General features: G+C 68.7%; 3 protein-coding genes across 5 annotated transcripts; 2 read left to right on the top strand and 1 right to left on the bottom strand.

Moving 5' to 3' along the window:
- Window positions 1–239: 239 nt before the first annotated feature.
- ILK (integrin linked kinase) lies at window positions 240–6,416 on the bottom strand. 3 transcript variants are annotated; one of them, XM_059493610.1, is made up of 13 exons: window positions 6,295–6,416; window positions 4,475–4,568; window positions 3,300–3,465; window positions 2,934–3,029; window positions 2,759–2,855; window positions 2,582–2,665; window positions 2,392–2,477; window positions 2,050–2,159; window positions 1,677–1,804; window positions 1,459–1,580; window positions 1,279–1,378; window positions 1,076–1,206; window positions 240–845 (listed from the first exon to the last, which is right to left on the bottom strand). In XM_059493610.1, exons 2-13 carry the CDS (start codon window positions 4,561–4,563, stop codon window positions 696–698), a joined length of 1,359 nt encoding a protein of 452 aa, XP_059349593.1. In that variant the 5' UTR covers window positions 4,564–4,568; window positions 6,295–6,416; the 3' UTR covers window positions 240–695. The 3 variants fall into 3 exon arrangements, with proteins under 3 accessions (XP_059349593.1, XP_059349594.1, XP_059349595.1); XM_059493611.1 differs by having other exon boundaries at window positions 6,331–6,385; XM_059493612.1 differs by lacking the exon at window positions 6,295–6,416 and adding an exon at window positions 6,144–6,163.
- A 180-nt stretch (window positions 6,417–6,596) lies between these two features.
- On the top strand, window positions 6,597–9,301 carry RRP8 (ribosomal RNA processing 8). Its single transcript, XM_059493613.1, has 6 exons — window positions 6,597–6,749; window positions 6,826–7,467; window positions 7,648–7,777; window positions 8,042–8,148; window positions 8,247–8,343; window positions 8,983–9,301. The coding sequence occupies exons 1-6, from the start codon at window positions 6,685–6,687 to the stop codon at window positions 9,091–9,093; spliced, it is 1,152 nt and encodes a 383-aa protein (XP_059349596.1). The 5' UTR covers window positions 6,597–6,684; the 3' UTR covers window positions 9,094–9,301.
- Window positions 9,074–16,063, top strand: LOC132087423 (F-box/WD repeat-containing protein 7-like). The gene is made up of 13 exons (XM_059493606.1): window positions 9,074–9,386; window positions 10,481–10,660; window positions 10,957–11,259; window positions 11,544–11,626; window positions 11,951–12,089; window positions 12,358–12,492; window positions 12,570–12,693; window positions 12,772–12,908; window positions 13,508–13,621; window positions 13,852–14,033; window positions 14,139–14,364; window positions 14,997–15,207; window positions 15,381–16,063. The coding sequence occupies exons 1-13, from the start codon at window positions 9,264–9,266 to the stop codon at window positions 15,647–15,649; spliced, it is 2,226 nt and encodes a 741-aa protein (XP_059349589.1). The 5' UTR covers window positions 9,074–9,263; the 3' UTR covers window positions 15,650–16,063.
- The last annotated feature ends 27 nt before the right edge of the window (window positions 16,064–16,090 follow it).

Here is a 16,090-nt window from a genome sequence, read left to right as displayed (position 1 = left end):
AATGGAGCCAGGGACAGGATCTGAGCCCACCCTTCCTGCAGCAGGCAGCTCCCGAGGGCCCTGTGCCCATCTACCCTTCCTGTGCTGGGCATCACAGGTTGCTGTGGGTGGTGATTGGTGCAAGGCAGCGCCACATCAATCCAACCCCACCCTGAGTCCTGGACACCCCCTGTGAGTCCCAGCCCCCCAGTCACTCCAGCCCCTCACCCCCAGCTCTCCCCATTCCCCGCCCTGTACCCCAGCAGCTTGTTCCATACCAAAGGTTTATTGGGTTGCCAGAGGCCATTCTGGGGCCAGAGGGAAGTGGCCAGTGAAGCGCGAAGCAGGGGCAGTGCTGGGCACCACAGGTGGCCTCTCCTGGGCTGCCCCTTGCCCCCCAGCCTTGGGGGGCTGAGTCCTGGGTCAGGCTTTGCCCAGCGAGGGGGACAGGGGGCCCCACAGCCCCGTGCCCCTGCAGCAGGGCCAGGCCACGCGCCGTGCCCCGGGCTGGGGGGGCTGCCCCGGGCTGGGGGGGCTGCCCCGGGCTGGGGGGCCGGGGCCTGCAGAGCTCCAGCGCAGGCAGTGCCATCTGTACCGTGTGTCCGTGGCTGGCTCAGGGTGAGGGGTGTCCTCTGCTCCCCCTGAATCTGGGGCTAAAGGCACTTGGGGGTGGCGGGGGGCGCAAGGCAGCACTGGAGGGAGCAGGCGCCTCCTCCCTACTTCTCCTGCATCTTCTCCAGGATGGGCACGATCATGTCGAACTTGGGGCGCTTGGCCGGGTCCTCGTTCATGCAGATCTTCATCAGTTTGCAGATGTGGGGGGAGATGCCGGGGGGGATGGTGGGACGCAGCCCCTCCAGTGCTACCTGCAGGCCAGAGGAGGAGCCAGAGTCAGGGCTGGGACCTTGCCCCCACAGGCAGGGACACCTTCCACCTGCCCAGGTGCTTGCACACCCCCTCCAACCTGGTCTAAACACTCACGGGGATGGAGCAGCCCAAGTTCTCTGTGCCAGGGCCTCACCAGCCTCAATGGCCAAAACTGCTCCCCTAACTGACCCAAATGAGTTCCTCTGCTGCTATCCTCGCACGCCCTCACCTTCATGCCGATCTCCATGTTGGACAGGTCAGCGAAGGGCACCTCACGTGTCACCAGCTCCCACAGCAGCACAGCAAAGCTCCACATGTCAGCCGAGCGCCGGTTGATCTCCTCTGGCTTCTTCTGCAGGGCTGGGGATGGCTGGGGGCTGAGTGGGGCTGGGGGCTCGGGGGGCTCTGGGGGGCTGGGAACGGGGCACTCACCTTCGGGAGCCACCCAGGCCGGGGCGTACATCCGCCCCGGGCACTGGAAGGAGAACTTGACGTCGGCCATGCTGATGCGTGCCGTCATGTCCTCGTCGATCTGGGGACAGCAGCAGGGGGTCAGCAGGAGCCCCCCCGCCCCGAGAGCCCCCGGCTGGGCGAGGGGCTGCGCTCGCTCACCATGACGCTGCGGCTGTTGAGGTGGTGCCGCGGGATGAGGGGCTCCAGCGTGTGCAGGAAGGCCATGCCCCGCGCGATGTCGAAGGCGAACTTCACCGCCTGCATCTGGTCCACCACAAAATCTGGGAACGGGGGGGGACGGGGTCAACCCACCCCAAGTCCAGCCAGGGCTGTGGCTGGAGAGGCTGCCCCCAAACACGCGACCCCCCAGCACTCACTGGTTCCCTCGTGCAGGACGTTGTACAGGGAGCCGTAGGGCATCCAGTGGCTGATGACAATGGGGTGGGGAGCTGGAGGGGCCTGGCAGGCACCCAGCACCGGCAGCACGTTGGGGTGGGAAAAGATCCTGCAAGAGAAGTGACAGCCCTAAGAACAGGAAGGGGCTCCCCGCATCCCCTCATTGCCCTCTGCCATCCCCCAGAGCCTCCCAGCCCTTGGCCACCACCCTGGAGCGTTCCTGGCCCCACAGAGCTGGGTATGCCTGCCCCATACTCTGGCAGCTGCTGCTGGCCCCGAGAAGGTGCCCTGGCCAGGGGCTGGTGGGGATCCCAGCACATTCCCGGGGCGGCTCCACGCACGAGCAGCGCTCACCGCAGTTTTGGGTACTCCTCGTTGAAGTCCCGGCTCTTCCGCGTCGTCCAGTCCCGGATCCTCAGCATCTTGATTACGATGTCATTGCCCTGCCAGCGCCCCTTCCACAGCTGGGGGAGGAGCAGACACAGGCACTGAAAGGGGTGCAGAGGCCCCAGCATGCCCAGGCCCCTGTGTGGAGCCCACGGGACCAAGGGTGCACAATGAGAAAGGAGCCCCTTGAGCTGGGGGGGAGCTCCCTCCCTGCAGCTGGCCACGGCACTGCAGAACGGCTGTGCCCAGCAGGGCCAGGACACGGCGTCTGCACGGGCACAGCGCCCGCCGGGGCTGAGAGGGACCCACCTCTCCCGACTGGTTCTCGTTCAGTTTGTGGCTCAGGCTCAGCTGTTTGAAGTCAATCCCAGCGAGTTTGTTCAGGGTCCCGTTCCCTGCAGTGGAAGGGGGATGATGCCTCTGGCTGCTGGATCCAGGAGGCAGTGCCAACAGGACACAGGGGACCCATGGCACCCCCAAAGGGACCCCCAGTCCTTACTGGGCCGGGTGCGGGTTGTGCCCTTCCAGAACGTGTCCTTGTAGGGGATCTTGGTGAGGCTCTGGCCCAGCTTCTCAGCACGCTCTGCAGAGGCGGAGGGAGGAGGAGGGTGGCACCCCGAGCCTGCTGTGGCTGGCTGGAGGCTGTGTCAGCTGTGGGGTCCTGAGACCCTCGTACCTTTCAGGATCTCACGCAGTGGTGTCTTGGCCTTGTCTGTGGGGGTCTCGCCATATTTGTTAGCAATGCTGACCAGGGCCCCGCTGCCCACCAGGTCCTGTGGGAGCAGGCAGCAAGGACTGTGGTTTGTGATGGCCCCTCAGTGCCCCTTCCTCCTGCCCGGGCTCCCACTCACCTCAGCCACCTGCTCGTGTCCCCAGAAGCAGGCATAGTGCAGCGGCGTGTTCCCGTGCTCATTCACTGCATTGATGTCTGCCTTGAACTGCATCAGCTGGGGACACGGGACAGCCCCTGTGAGCCCAGGACTGTCCCTGTGAGCCCAGGACAGCCCTGTCCCTGTGCCTTGCCCTGGGGGATGCAGGGGCAGCACACTGGGCACTGTAGGGAGGGGGCTGAACTGACGCGCGGCTCAGAGGGATTTGCAGGATTTGTGAGGAGTGGGGAGCTCAGGGGTGCTCCTGGCAGTGACCAGGGGAGCGAGGCCCACGAGGCTGGTGTGAGGGGCTGGGTCGGGGCAGGTGCTGGCGCGGGGGCCAGGTACCTTCTGCACGATGTCGCGGTGGCCATGGCTGGCGGCCAGGTGCAGCGGCGTGTCGTCGCCGCGGTTCATGACGTTGATGCGGGCCCCGCGCATGATGAGCATGTCCACCACGTTGGAGCGGCCCTCGCGGCACGCCCAGTGCAGGGGGCTGAACCCATGGTCGTCCCTGCAGGGCGGCGGGGGCTCTGCTCAGCTGAGGCCCCCTGTAGCCCCGGGCATCCCTGGCATCATTCTCACAACACCGGCGGCAGGGCCAAGGGACCGAGCTGAACATCCATCCCACTCCCACCCCCACCAGGGCCCCACCAGCCCAGGCCAAATCCTGTCTCCTCCAAGGCTGAATCACAGCTGGATCCTGTCCCCATCCCCCCACTCCATGACCAAGTAAGGGAGGAGGTGGCAGCCAGGCCTTAAATGGAGATCAGGAACTGGCAGAGGGGCTGCTGCAGCCCCGGCTCCCCTCCAGCCCAGCTCCCCCCCGGTCCCAGCCCCGCTCCAGCCCCCTGGCACAGCAGATCCCATTTGTCCCCACCATGGCCCTGCAGGCAGGGGCTGCCCAGCACAGAACAGTTCCTTGGGCACTTCTGTGGGTCTGGGAGAGCTCCACGTGCCTGGGACCCCCAGGAGGGGCAGGGAGGCCTGACCAAGGGAGGCCATTTGTCTGGAGTGTGTCTGGAATGCCAGGGCCGTGGCCTGGCTGGGGTCAGGGTGCAGGGTCACCCTGCACCAGCTCACACACTGCAGGCAGATGCTCCGAGCCCCAAGCCTGGCCCAAACGTGCTCCTGAATGGCTGTGAGCACACACTGGACCCCACAGTGCTGTGAGACCCCTCAAACGCGCCGTGGGGAGCAGAGCCCTGGGCACGCAGAGTGGCCCCCACAACTCCCGGCCCAGCTGTGTGCCCACACGTGTGCCACAGTGCTCCCCAGAAAGGGGACGGGGACATGAGGACAAGGTCAGGGGACACAGCCGCCACCACAGGGACGGGGGAGGCAGCCCCAGCCCAGCTGATCCCGGCCGGGCCCTGAGGAAGCGGCCAGAGGATGTTTGGCCTCGTGCCTCAGCGATGCGGTAACTTCCTGCAGCGGGGAGGAGCTGCGTCCTGCCATCTGCCCCTGCCTTTCCACGGGGACAGCGGAAACCAGCGCCCCGCAGAGCCCCCAGCCCCACTCACCCCTGGTTGAGGTCGTTCTCGGTGTTGTCCAGCCACAGCCGCACGGCCACCGCGTTGCCCTCCCGGCACTGCGTGAAGATGTCGTCCATGGCAGCTGCGGGGGGACGTGGGTGAGGACACGGGGACAGACCCCGATGGCCCTCAGCAGGAAGGGCCCTGGAACAGCAGGTACAGGAGCCTCCCGCCCGTCCCTGTCCCTGTCCCTGTCCCTGTCCCTGTCCCTGTCCCTGCAGCTCTCCAGGAAGCCGCAGCAGGCTGAGGTCAGGGCTGGAGCCGGACCCGCAGCCCAAGGGGAACATCCCGGGTGCCTCCAGCGGGGCCGTGGCCGCCCACAGGAAGCCAGGCTGGCACCCCCGGGCTTATCAGCAGGCACAGCCGGCCCCGGTGCCCACAGCTCTGGGGCAGTGAGGCTGGGGAGCTCAGCACCCTCAAGATGGGACCCCGCAGATCTGGTGGGGGAACGGGACTGGGGTAACTCAGCGTCCCTGGCATGGGATCCTGCAGCCCCATGACCCTCCTGACCCACTTGGCTGGGCCTGGCACAGGCCATGCTCAGAAAAAGAGACCCCAAAGCCTCGTGCATGGAGGAGCCCATGGACATGGAACATCCATGGACACCCCAGCTCAGAGCCAGGCACTGAGCTCCCTCCTGCTGCCCGTGTCCCCGAGCCCCCGGCTGCGAGCGTGGCACCCGCTGTCCAGTGATCTGTGATCTGAGCAAGGACGCACAGTGTCTCACAGCGTGGGGACAGTCAGATTGAATATGGCATCCCGACATGCACCCACTGGGGCTCAAACCTGCTGCTGGAGGATCCCCTGGACCTGCTGCCCACCCAGACACACAGGACCCCCACCAGCTGCCAGCACCGCCAGCTGTCCCCCAGGGCCCTGCCTGCACCCCTTGCCCCAGGCAGCTCCGAGAGGGGGACGCAGAACCCCGGATTTTTGCCAGGGTCTCGTACACCCCAGCATGGCCCCAGCACAGCCACAGCAGAACTGGCCCTGTCCCGGCACCAGAACACCCACACTCCCGGATGAGATTTATCCCCCTCCCATTTGGGGGCACCCCATGAAAAGGGGTGCCCAGGACATGCCACACTAGTCCCGGCCCTGTGGGACCTCACCCCCGCAGCGATGACACCCCGTGCTGGCCCCACCCTGTCCCCAGCTCGGCCGGGACTGTGCCCACTGTCACCCACCGGCCCCTGCCCAGTCCCGCAGCCCTGCCCGGATGGCCAGTGCCTGCCTCGGCCTGCCCAGCGCCCGGGGCAGGGCACGGCATGGGGACACACAGTGCCCGGTGTCACCCCGAACCAGCTGCTGGGGCCCCGCTCTGCCCTGCGGCCACATCGGTCCCTCCTGTGTACCCCAACTCTCCCGTGCACCCCCAACCCTCCCGTGTACCCCAACCCTCCCGTGTACCCCCACCTCTCCCCTGCACCCCTACTCTCCCCTGTACCCCAATGCCTCCCCTTCAGCCCCCAACTCTCCCGTGTACCCCCACCTCTCCCCTGTACCCCCAACTCTCCCCTGTACCCCAATCCTTCCCGGCACCCCCAACTCTCCCGTGTACCCCCAACCCTCCCCTGTGCCCCCAGTCCTGTACCCCGATCCCTTCCCTGTACCCTCAACTCTCCCGTGCACCCCAACGCTTCCCTGCGCCACTCACCCCTCCCCGGTACCCGGATCCCTTCCCTGCGCCCCCCACCGCTCCCCAGCAGCTCCCGCCCCGGCCCGGCCCTGGCTCCGGCTCCGTCCGGGCTCCGTCCGGCCCTGCCCCCGCTTGGGTGGCCCGCAGCCGCCCTCGCGGCCTCCCGAACCTGTCCCGCCGGGCGCGGGTGCCGTCCCGCCGTTACCGGGTGCGTGTCCCGGCGGCTCCGCAGGGCGGCGGCTGCGGCGGGCGCGGGGAAGGCGGGGGCTCCGCCCGAGAGCGCGCCCTCTGCCGGCCGGAACCCGCCCCGGCGGCTGCTCCGCCACACGGCACGGTCCGGGGCGGGGCGGGGCGGGGAGCGCGGGCGGGCGGGCGGGCTGCGGTACGGGTGCGGGGCGTGCCGAGTGACCGGGGGCGCGGCTCCCGGCCGGGCGGGGCGGGCCGCCCGTGGCACCGCCCGTGCAGCCCCCGGCCCCGCCCGGTCCTCCGGGCCGCGAGGAGGGGCTGTGTCCGCCGCGGGAGCACGTGCGTCCCGGTACCGAGCGAGGGTCCCCGCTCCATGTTCGCGGAGCAGGGCTGGGACGATGCAGCGGAGCCGCTGCCCCGGAGGGCCCGGGCCGGCCGGTAAGGGGGCGGAGCTGGGGCGGCGGGCCGGGCCGGTCCCGGGCGCGGGGACGTTACCGGGCCCCGCTGTGCGCAGGACCCCCGGGAAGAGGCGGCTGCCCGGGGCCGCTCGGGACGGCGAGGCGGCGCGGAAGCGGCCCCGGAAGCGGAAGAAGGCCGGCGAGCCGCGGGCCGCGGCGGGGGAGCTCCCGGCCGGTCCCGACGAGCCCCGGCAGGTTGGGCAGCGGCCGGACACAGGTACCGGGACGGCCCCGGGGCCCGGCGGCAGGGGGGAGCCGCCTCCGCGCCCTGGGCCCCTCTCGATGCCCGCAGACGGCGCGGCTGAGCCGGCGGAGGAGCGCGGGGAGCCGGCGGGACTGAGCCGCCGGCAGCGGCGGAACCGGCAGAAGCGGCTGCGGCAGCAGGAGCCGTCGGCGGCACCGGACGGGGAGCGGGGCTCCGGGCCGGGCCCCCCGGAGCCGCCGGGTCCCGCCGAGGCTCCGCCGGAGCCGCGCTCGGGCCGCGCGGCCGCGCTCCGTGCGCGGATGGAGGAGCGGCTGCTCGGCGCCCGGTTCCGCTACCTGAACCAGCAGCTCTACACCGGCAGCAGCCGGGACGCGGCGCGGCTCTTCCGCGACGACCCCGCCGCTTTCCACCTGTACCACCGCGGCTTCGAGCGGCAGGTGCGGCGCTGGCCCGAGCGCCCGGTGCAGCGCATCGTGCGCTACCTGCGCCGCCGGTGAGCGGGGCCTGGCGGCAACGTGGACCGGGGACCGGGAGCGGGGCCGGGGGCTGAACGGAGAGCCGGGGGGCGGTGGGGCCCGGGAGCGATCCGGGGGACCGGGAGTGATCGGGGGCCCGGTAGCGGTGGGGCCAAGGCGCCGTCCCGGCCACTCTGAGCCCGCCGTCCCCGTCCCAGCCCCGCATCGCTGGTGGTGGCGGATTTCGGCTGCGGGGACTGCACGCTGGCTGCCAGCGTCAAGAACCAGGTGCACTGCTTCGACCTGGTGCCACTGAGCCCGCGGGTCACCGTCTGTGACATGGCCAAGGTACGGGGCAGCCCCGCGGCGGGGAGGGCGGGCACGGGGACCGCGATCCCGAGGGTCCCGTGGGGCGGGGGAAGCACCGGTGTGCCTGCTCGAAAGCTGGGCCTGTGCCTGGGGCACGGCTGAATCCGCGAGCCTGGGCAGTCCGGGCCGTGTCCCTGCCCCATCAACACCGCCATCCTCCTCCTCCTGCTCCCGGGGGTGTGCAGGGCGGCTTCCAGGCCCAGTCATCCTCCTCCTCCTCCGGGGCTGTCCCGGCGTGGGCAGGTGCCGCTGGCGGCTGAGGCGGTGGACGTGGCCGTGTTCTGCCTGGCGCTGATGGGCACCAACCTGCAGGAGATCCTGGCAGAGGCCAACCGTGTGCTCAAGCTCGGGTAGGCAGAGCTGCTGGGGCAGTGGGGGATTGGGGCAGGGCTGCTGAGCAGCGTCCTGGCGATGCCTGGACACCTGCTCAGAGCTCCGGTGACCGCAGGGGGACCCTGCTGGTGGCCGAGGTGGCCAGCCGTTTCGAGGACACCCGTGCCTTCCTGAGGGCCATGACACAGCTGGGCTTCAAGACCGTCTCCAAGGTGTGTGCCTAGGGCTGGGCACTGGGAGCACCAGGAACCAGGGGGCCCAGGGAAGGGGTCCCTGGAGGGGGGGGGGGCGTACTGAGGCCGGCCTGGTGTGGAGGATACCAGGGGTTGTGAAAGGAGATGGAGGTGGGAGGGATTGGTGCATGGGGGACTGCAGGTGGGAGAACGGGGGGATGTGTACGCACAGGGGTGGAGTCCCGGGGGAAGGCTTGGAGGTCCTGGGAACTGTGGGGACACACTGTGGCAGTTTGGGATGCAGATTGGCTGGGGTCCCAGGGCTGGGGAGGGGATGAGGGGGGCCTGGAGCACACTGGGACTGCAGTGCAGGGCCTGGAGGTGGGCGTGTAGCCCAGGAGGGGCTTGGGGGTCCCGGGGCCTGGAGGAATTGTGGTGTGGGGTTGGTGATGGGTGTGTTGGGCGTCTAGAGGAGTATGCCAGGGGCTGGGGCACTCAGGCCGGACAAGGGCTTTGGAGCCAGGCTCTGGGCACCGTGGGGGTCTGGAAGGAGGCAGGGGCGACCCGGGGTTCTCTGAGGCGTCGTTGAGTGGTGCCGGAGGGCTGGGGATTCCGGGGCTGTGGTGATGATGGGGGCTCCGGGCTGCCGGTAACAGCCGGGTGTCCCCGCGCCCCCAGGACCTCTCCAGTTCCTATTTCTACGTGTTGGAGTTCACCAAGACGGGCCCGGCCCGGCCCGGCCCCGCTCCCGGGCTGCGCCTGCGGCCGTGTCTGTACAAGCGCCGGTGACCGGAGCGCCGCCAGGGGGCGGGGCCACGGCGGCTGGCCCCGCCCCCGCGCGCAATCGCCAATAAAGCCGCTGCTTCCTCACAGCTACGCCTGCGCGTGTGGGAGGCGGGGCCGCGCCTGCGCGGTGCGGTCAGGCCTGCGCGGCGGCAGCGCCCGGGACCGGTACCGGGATGTCGGGGCCGGGCCCCGCCGGGGCCAAGCTCGACATCAACCGCGCCGGCGTGGCCGAGCTGGAGGGTGCCCTCAGCGGCATCGGCCGCCGCCGTGCCCGCGGTATCGTCCGCAAGAGAGAGGTGCGCGGGGGGAGCGGCGGCGACGGCGCCCCGCGCTGAGCTACCCGGGCCGGGACGCCGAGGCGGGGGTGGCCGTGGCGGTGTCGGTCCCGGGGCGGGGGCCGCAGGAGGAGTGCGGGGGCGACAGGGCTGTTTCCGTGCTGGTAGCCGGGCCGGGTGGGGGGCCGGGATCGCCGAGTCCCGCCCCGAGCCCGCGGGTTTGGGCGAGCGCAGCCGCCCCCGGTGCTGCCGGGTCCCGACGGCGCCCCGAGCCGAGCGGGGAACCGGGGGAACGGGACCGGCTCCGCGCCCCGACGGCTTCCGAGCGCCGTCAGCCGCGATGGCGGGGCGCGACCCTGCGGGCAGCGGTGCCCCGGCCGGGGCAGAGGGAGCGGCACCGCGGGCCCGGCCCGGCGGGCGCGGCGGCGGCAGGGCAGCCGTGCCCCGGTGCCACTGGGATGGGCAGCGCCGCGGCCGGGCGAGGCAGAGCTGGCACCGCTTGGCGTGTCTGGGGCTCGGAGAGGAGGTGGAGGGGTGGATGTCCGAGCGCTGTGGGCACGTACGCTCGGGAACACCGGGAGGCGGGAGGGCAGGAACCGTGACACAACGGGAGGGTGCTCTCGGCAGGGCCTGTCCGGGCGGTGCTGTTACTCGCAGCCCTTTGTGGGGAGCAGCAGCAGCACCGTCGCACGAGCCGTGCCTGGTCAGAGGGGCCAGGCGGGCCCTTCCCGGGCGGCGCTGGTTGTCTGTCGAGCCCTGCCCCAGGACGGCCCGGCCCGCCGGTTCCGCCCCTGGCGGGCGCTCCGAGAGCTGTGCCGGGTGACGGAGGCTGCTGATCGCCGGTCGGGGCCGGGCAGTGCCCGGGGTCCCGCGGCACCGTGGGTGCCTCACGTGTGTGCATCTTCACGTGTGCAGCTGTTCCCCTGGCCTGGAGCTGCAGCCTCGCTGTCCGTGCTGCTCATCTGGGGGCACAGTGCTCCTGCCCCAGCCAGCAGCTTTGGGCTGCTGCCCCCCTTCCGCAGCACTGTGACTCTTCCCCGCGGGGCCGCTGGGGCAGGGGGCTCTGGGAGCAGGAGGGATTCTGTTCTGGGTAGGGCTGACTTCCCTCCGCGCAGGAGCTGAAGGGCTTCACTTGCTTGGATGACCTGCTGCACGTCAAGGGCATCACCACACGCATCCTAGAGCTCAACAGCCAGCGCATGACGTGCCGGCGCTGCCCCGGCCCCGAGGGGCCCCCGCGGGCCAGCGCTGCTCCCCTGGGGGACAGCGAGGAGCGCAGGGCAGCTGCGGCACAGGTGGGTGCAGAGGGGTTCCTGCTGCCAGGTGTGGGGATGAGGGAGGAGGTCTGGCTCCGGGGGGGCTCAGGGGAAGAAGCTCGTGGCGAGCAGACAGAGAGAGCTGCACCTGTAGGATTGTGGAGGAGCTCATGGGTGTGGTTGCCCTGCAGCCCCCACAGTGCTGTTGGGTGGAGCCCCTGTGCTGCAGGGCTGTGGCTCCCTCTGGCAGCTATCCTGCAGCACTCTCAGCCCTTGTCCTGCTCCTGGTCTCCAGCAGGAGAGTCAGCCCTGCTCCCTGCCTTTTCCCTGCTCAGGTGGTGGCTGAGGAGGAGGAGGAGGAGGCGCCAGGGCCTTGGGAGCAGGAGCACCCCTGGAAGGGTACCCCCAGGTCTGGAGCAGACCCTGATGGGTCTGGGGGGCGGGGACCACAGGAGCCCCCCAGGTCCACCCGGGAGGAGGAGGAGGAAGAAGAGGAGGAGGAGGAGGAAGGGAGCTGCTGCAGCGAGGAGGGGGAAGACAGCAGCAACGTCTACCTGTACTACACGCTGGGAGAGCGCTGGATCGACTACCTGCAGCGCACGGGGGACGGGGGGCTGCTGCGGCACCTGCGCCCCAAGGTGCGGGGGCTCCGTGGGGCCTGGCTGCTGGGGCTGGGGAGGGAGACGCTGCCCCTGTCCCCATGCAGACCCTGCCCTGCACAGGGGTCCTTAGTTGCTGTAGAGACCCTGGAGGGAGAAAGCAGGAGCAGGTGGGGGTCTGCCCCATAGCTCTGGGCAAGGGGCCTGCAGGGGTCGGTTCTGGTGGGTGGCCTGTAGGGGTCTGCAAGGATCAGCTGTGGGCAGGGGGTCTGTGGGGGTCTGCCTGGGTTTCTCCAGCCACTCCAACCTGCTGTGTTCCACAGATGAAGCGGAAGTCAGAGAATGGGCCGGATGGCCGGGCCCTGTCCCCCGGGAAGAAGCTGTGCAAGGGCTCTGACTATGGCAGGTGAGGGGTAGGGGGGCTCTGAGTGCAGCTGCTGAAGGGGGTCCTGTGTGCTGGGGCAGCACATGGCTCCTGCTGCCTTCCCCAGGAGGATGGTGGAGCCACTTGGGTTGAGCAGGGATTGGCCCAGGGAGATGCAGCCCTGAGCAGTTGCCTGTCTGCTGAACAGGCTGGGCTGAATGTCTGGGCAAGGGGTCAGCAGGGTGGGAGCAAGGAGAAGGGGTCAGTGGGGTGGAGCTCCCACTGGCAGGAGCCAGTTCAAGAGCCTCTGGAGCACTGTGGCCCAGAGCGGTGCTCTGGCCTCAGCTGTGCCTGTGTTTCTCCCAGGACGCTGGGTCCCTGCACACCCAGCCCCACGACCACCTTTGGGGACCTGCGCAATGCTAAGGTGGGGCACGCCCGGCGCCGGCACATCCCCCCGGTGGCCCCTCCCCCTGAGCTACAGGACTGGCTCCGCACCTTCCAGGTATGGTCACCTGCTGGCTCCAGCAGCCTGGGTACGATGGGCAGGGGTTGGGCCTACAGTGGATTTTGGGTGGTTTTGTTGGTGTGAGGAAGCATAGAGGAGGTTTCAGCCCTGGCCAGGCGTGGTGTCACCTGTCACACAGCACCTGTGACCCACCAAAGTCCCAGCTGCCTCAGGCTCCTGGCCTGGGACAGGAGGCCTGGCTGCCAGAGCTGTGGTTGGGCTAGCTGGGGACACAGAGCCGGGGTCACTGGGGGTCCCCCTGCAGCGCTGGAGCGGCCCTGAGAAGCTGCTGGCCCTGGATGAGCTCATCGACCGCTGCGAGCCAGCGCAGATCAAGTACATGATGCAGGTCATCGAGCCCCAGTTCCAGCGGGACTTCATCTCCCTGCTGCCCAAGGAGGTGAGCGAAGCCTGGGGACCAGGGCCTGGCCTGACATGCCCCCTGGTGCCCCCTCTGTGACCCTTATCCCCCCACAGCTGGCCCTGTACGTCCTGTCTTTCCTGGAGCCGCGGGACCTGCTCCGTGCCGCCCAGACGTGCCGCTACTGGAGGGTGCTGGCCGAGGACAACCTGCTCTGGAGGGAGAAGTGCCGTGAGGAGGGTGAGGGTCCTCCCGGCTGGGGGCTGGGGGCCACCCCGGGCTTGACCCAGGTGAGGCAGCGCCGTGTTGTCCCTGCAGGGATCGAGGAGCCCCTGCACCTGCGGAAGCGGCGCCTGCTCAGCCCCGGCTTCATGTACAGCCCCTGGAAATTCGCCTTCCTGCGCCAGCACCGCATCGACATGAACTGGCGCAGCGGGGAGCTGCGGCCCCCCAAGGTGGGTCTGGCTGTCCCTGGGGACAGCTCTGGAGAGCTGCGTGTCCCAGCTGGGTCTGGGTGTCCCTGGGGACAGGCTGTGGGGAGCTGTGGTCCCCAAGGTGAGCCATGGAGAATTGAGGGGCTGGTGGGTTCCCTTTGGGGACAGAGCATAGGTCACTGGTATGGGGAAGCTGGTACAGGATCTTCCATGGGGATCAGATCTGGCTTGCTCAGAGCAGTGAGGGCAGCAGAAATGAGGTCCCCTGGGCCTGGAGAAGTGGGTCCCTTCCTTTGCCCCTCTCCAAGGCCCCATGCAGGGCTGCAGCCAGCCCCAGCACCCAGGGAAGGTGCGGTGTCACAGGGTTTAACTGTGTTCTGTGCAGGCTCCCAGGATGCTAGTAGGTCCCTCCCGCCTCTGGGCAGAGTCCCTGCCACCCCTTCTCTTGCTGCTGGGTTCTTGAGCCCCCACTCCTTGTTCTCCTGTAACCCCTGTCCCTGAGCAGCTGCCAGACACACCACACACCCCAGCTCTGCTGCCTTGCCACTGCTCACTGTGCTGGGGGGTCCTGCTGGCTGGAGGGGCCACGCTGCCCCCCACACACTCGTGTACTCCCACAGGTGCTGAAGGGCCACGATGACCATGTGATCACCTGCCTGCAGTTCTGTGGGAATCGCATAGTGAGCGGCTCTGATGACAACACGCTCAAAGTATGGTCAGCTGTCACAGGGGAGGTGAGTGTCACTGTCACCAGGGCAGTGAGTGTGGCATTGTCACAGTGCCACGGGGCTTTGGGGCAGGGACCCTCTCCCTGTGCTGGGCACAGGTGGGATTACACCCTGGCTCCTGGGGTCAGTTTGGGCCCTTTGTGACAAGGACACGGGGTTGTGCTGCTCCTCTGTGCTGTTTCAGGGGCAGGGAGCTGTGAGAGGCTCACCTGTCCCTCGTGTCCTGTTCCCCACAGTGCGTGCAGACGCTGGTGGGCCACACTGGGGGGGTTTGGTCCTCCCAGATGAGGGACAGCATTGTCATCAGTGGCTCCACGGACCGCACGCTGAAGGTGTGGAACGCGGACAGCGGCGAGTGCGTGCACACCCTGTACGGGCACACCTCCACCGTGCGCTGCATGCACCTGCACGGCAACAGGTGCGGCAGGGGCTGTGGGTGCGCTGCGAGGGGCACAGCCACGGGGCTGGGGTGCTCACCCACGCTGCCCCGGCAGCTGGGCCCCACGCGTGCCCTCACCTGCAGGGTGGTGAGCGGCTCCCGGGACGCCACGCTGCGGCTCTGGGACATCGAGACGGGGCAGTGCCTGCACGTGCTGATGGGCCACGTGGCGGCCGTGCGCTGCGTCCAGTACGACGGCAACAAGGTGGTCAGCGGTGCCTACGACTACACGGTCAAGGTGTGGGACCCCGAGAGCGAGAGCTGCACCCACACGCTGCAGGGGCACACCAACCGTGTCTACTCGCTGCAGGTACAGTCCCGTGTGCATCCCCTCCTGCTGCTCCCCCTCCAGCTGCCCTGCCCTCCCTGCTCCCTCAGGTACATCCCTCCAGCCGTACAGGTACATCCTGCCCTCCCTGCTCCCTCAGGTACAACCCTGCAGATACATCCTGCCCTCCCTGCTCCCTCAGGTACAACCTGCCTTCCTGCTGGCTTGCCCTATCACTCCCCTGCCTTCCAGTCATGGGCACAAGCTGTGCCAGAGGTCCCACGTGTGCTGTAGGGACCAACAGGCTGTGCCTGTGTCATGCAAGGCCCCGTGAGATTTGCAGGGATATGTGTGCCCTGAAGGGGATGTATCTGCACTGCAAGGACACATGGACCGTGTTTGTGTCCTGTGGGGACAGTCTCTGCCCCCCTGACCCCACTCCCCACACACACAGGCTGTGGACACAAACACTCCTCCGTGCCCCTTCCCTGGAGCATTTCTACAGTCCAAAAAGCCGAGAGGTGTATGAGCCTGTCTCATCTGCTGAACTAGGGTCTCTGCTGATACTGGGGGGGTGCTCTATCCCAAACCAGGGGATCCAGAGCTGTGGGCTGCACCCCAAAGCAGGGACACTCCTGTCCTTGGTCCTGAGCTGGACCCCTTCCTTCTGGCAGTTTGATGGGACGCACATCGTGAGCGGGTCCCTGGACACTTCAATCCGCGTGTGGGATGTGGAGAGTGGGAACTGCCTGCACACGCTCATGGGGCACCAGTCCCTCACCAGCGGCATGGAGCTGCGCGACAACATCCTCGTGTCCGGCAACGCCGACTCCACCGTCAAGATCTGGGACATCAAGACGGGGCAGTGCCTGCAGACGCTGCAGGGTGAGAGGGCACTCCTCACCCTCGGGGGGCCGCGGGGCTGGGCTGGGCTGGCTCTAAGCTGCCAGCTGCGTCTGGGCAGAGTGCTGTGTGTCCCTGGGGAGCCAGGGCTGGCTGGCTCTGAGGTGCCATGTCACCCAGCAGCGGCTGTGGCGCTCACGGGTGCCTCCCCCTAGGTCCCAGCAAGCACCAGAGTGCCGTCACCTGCCTGCAGTTCAGCTCCAAGTTCGTGGTGACCAGCTCGGACGACGGCACGGTGAAGCTGTGGGACCTGAAGACGGGGGAGTTCGTGCGGAACCTGGTGGCGCTGGAGAGCGGCGGCTCCGGGGGCGTGGTGTGGCGCATCCGCGCCTCCAACACCAAGCTGGTGTGCGCCGTGGGCAGCCGCAACGGCACCGAGGAGACCAAGCTGCTGGTGCTGGACTTTGACGTGGACCTCAAGTGACCCCGGCCAGCCCGGGGATCCCGCGGGAGGGGTGGCCCCGGCGCAGGCGCTGGCCCCCGCGGGCAGGACAGAGGGAGCCCGGCCCGGGCCTTATTTATATGTGCGGGAGTGCCCGGCCGGGCCGCAGGAGCATGTTTTGTACACGAATATATCACTTTATTTCTGTACTGGGGCTACTGCTTACCTGCCCCAAGCCCTGTCCTGGGCCTGCAGCTGCCACCCTCTGCCAGGGGCTGCGGCGGGGAGAGGCCAGGCTCCCCCGGGGGCCAGGCACACACGTGCCCTGAGCTGGTGGGCACGGGCCTGGCAGCTCCTGCCACCTACCCCGCACTGCCCTGAGTGCCCGCTCTGCAGTGAGAATGTTCAGGGCCCCACAGTGTCCTGGGGCTCCTGCAGGGAGACGTTTGTCTCACGTTTAGGTGCAATTCCTGGGATTCCCAG

The sequence above is a fragment of the Ammospiza nelsoni genome, chromosome 2 (assembly GCF_027579445.1).
Source record: "Ammospiza nelsoni isolate bAmmNel1 chromosome 2, bAmmNel1.pri, whole genome shotgun sequence".
Taxonomy (NCBI): Eukaryota; Metazoa; Chordata; class Aves; order Passeriformes; family Passerellidae; genus Ammospiza; species Ammospiza nelsoni.
This window is presented reverse-complemented; position numbering and strand designations above follow the sequence as displayed.

Excerpts from the sequence above, each read along its gene's own strand:
- RRP8 (XM_059493613.1), top strand. The coding sequence starts at position 6,685 with ATGTTCGCGGAGCAGGGCTGGGACGATGCAGCGGAGCCGCTGCCCCGG. Across the intron at positions 6,750-6,825 it reads CGGAGGGCCCGGGCCGGCCG|GACCCCCGGGAAGAGGCGGC; the intron begins GTAAGGGGGCGG and ends CGCTGTGCGCAG. Across the intron at positions 8,344-8,982 it reads GCTTCAAGACCGTCTCCAAG|GACCTCTCCAGTTCCTATTT; the intron begins GTGTGTGCCTAG and ends CCGCGCCCCCAG.
- ILK (XM_059493610.1), bottom strand. The coding sequence starts at position 4,563 with ATGGACGACATCTTCACGCAGTGCCGGGAGGGCAACGCGGTGGCCGTG. Across the intron at positions 1,805-2,049 it reads GAGGAGTACCCAAAACTGCG|GATCTTTTCCCACCCCAACG; the intron begins GTGAGCGCTGCT and ends CTTCTCTTGCAG. Across the intron at positions 846-1,075 it reads ACATGGAGATCGGCATGAAG|GTAGCACTGGAGGGGCTGCG; the intron begins GTGAGGGCGTGC and ends TCTGGCCTGCAG.
- LOC132087423 (XM_059493606.1), top strand. The coding sequence starts at position 9,264 with ATGTCGGGGCCGGGCCCCGCCGGGGCCAAGCTCGACATCAACCGCGCC. Across the intron at positions 11,260-11,543 it reads TGCGGCACCTGCGCCCCAAG|ATGAAGCGGAAGTCAGAGAA; the intron begins GTGCGGGGGCTC and ends TGTGTTCCACAG. Across the intron at positions 12,493-12,569 it reads TCTCCCTGCTGCCCAAGGAG|CTGGCCCTGTACGTCCTGTC; the intron begins GTGAGCGAAGCC and ends ATCCCCCCACAG.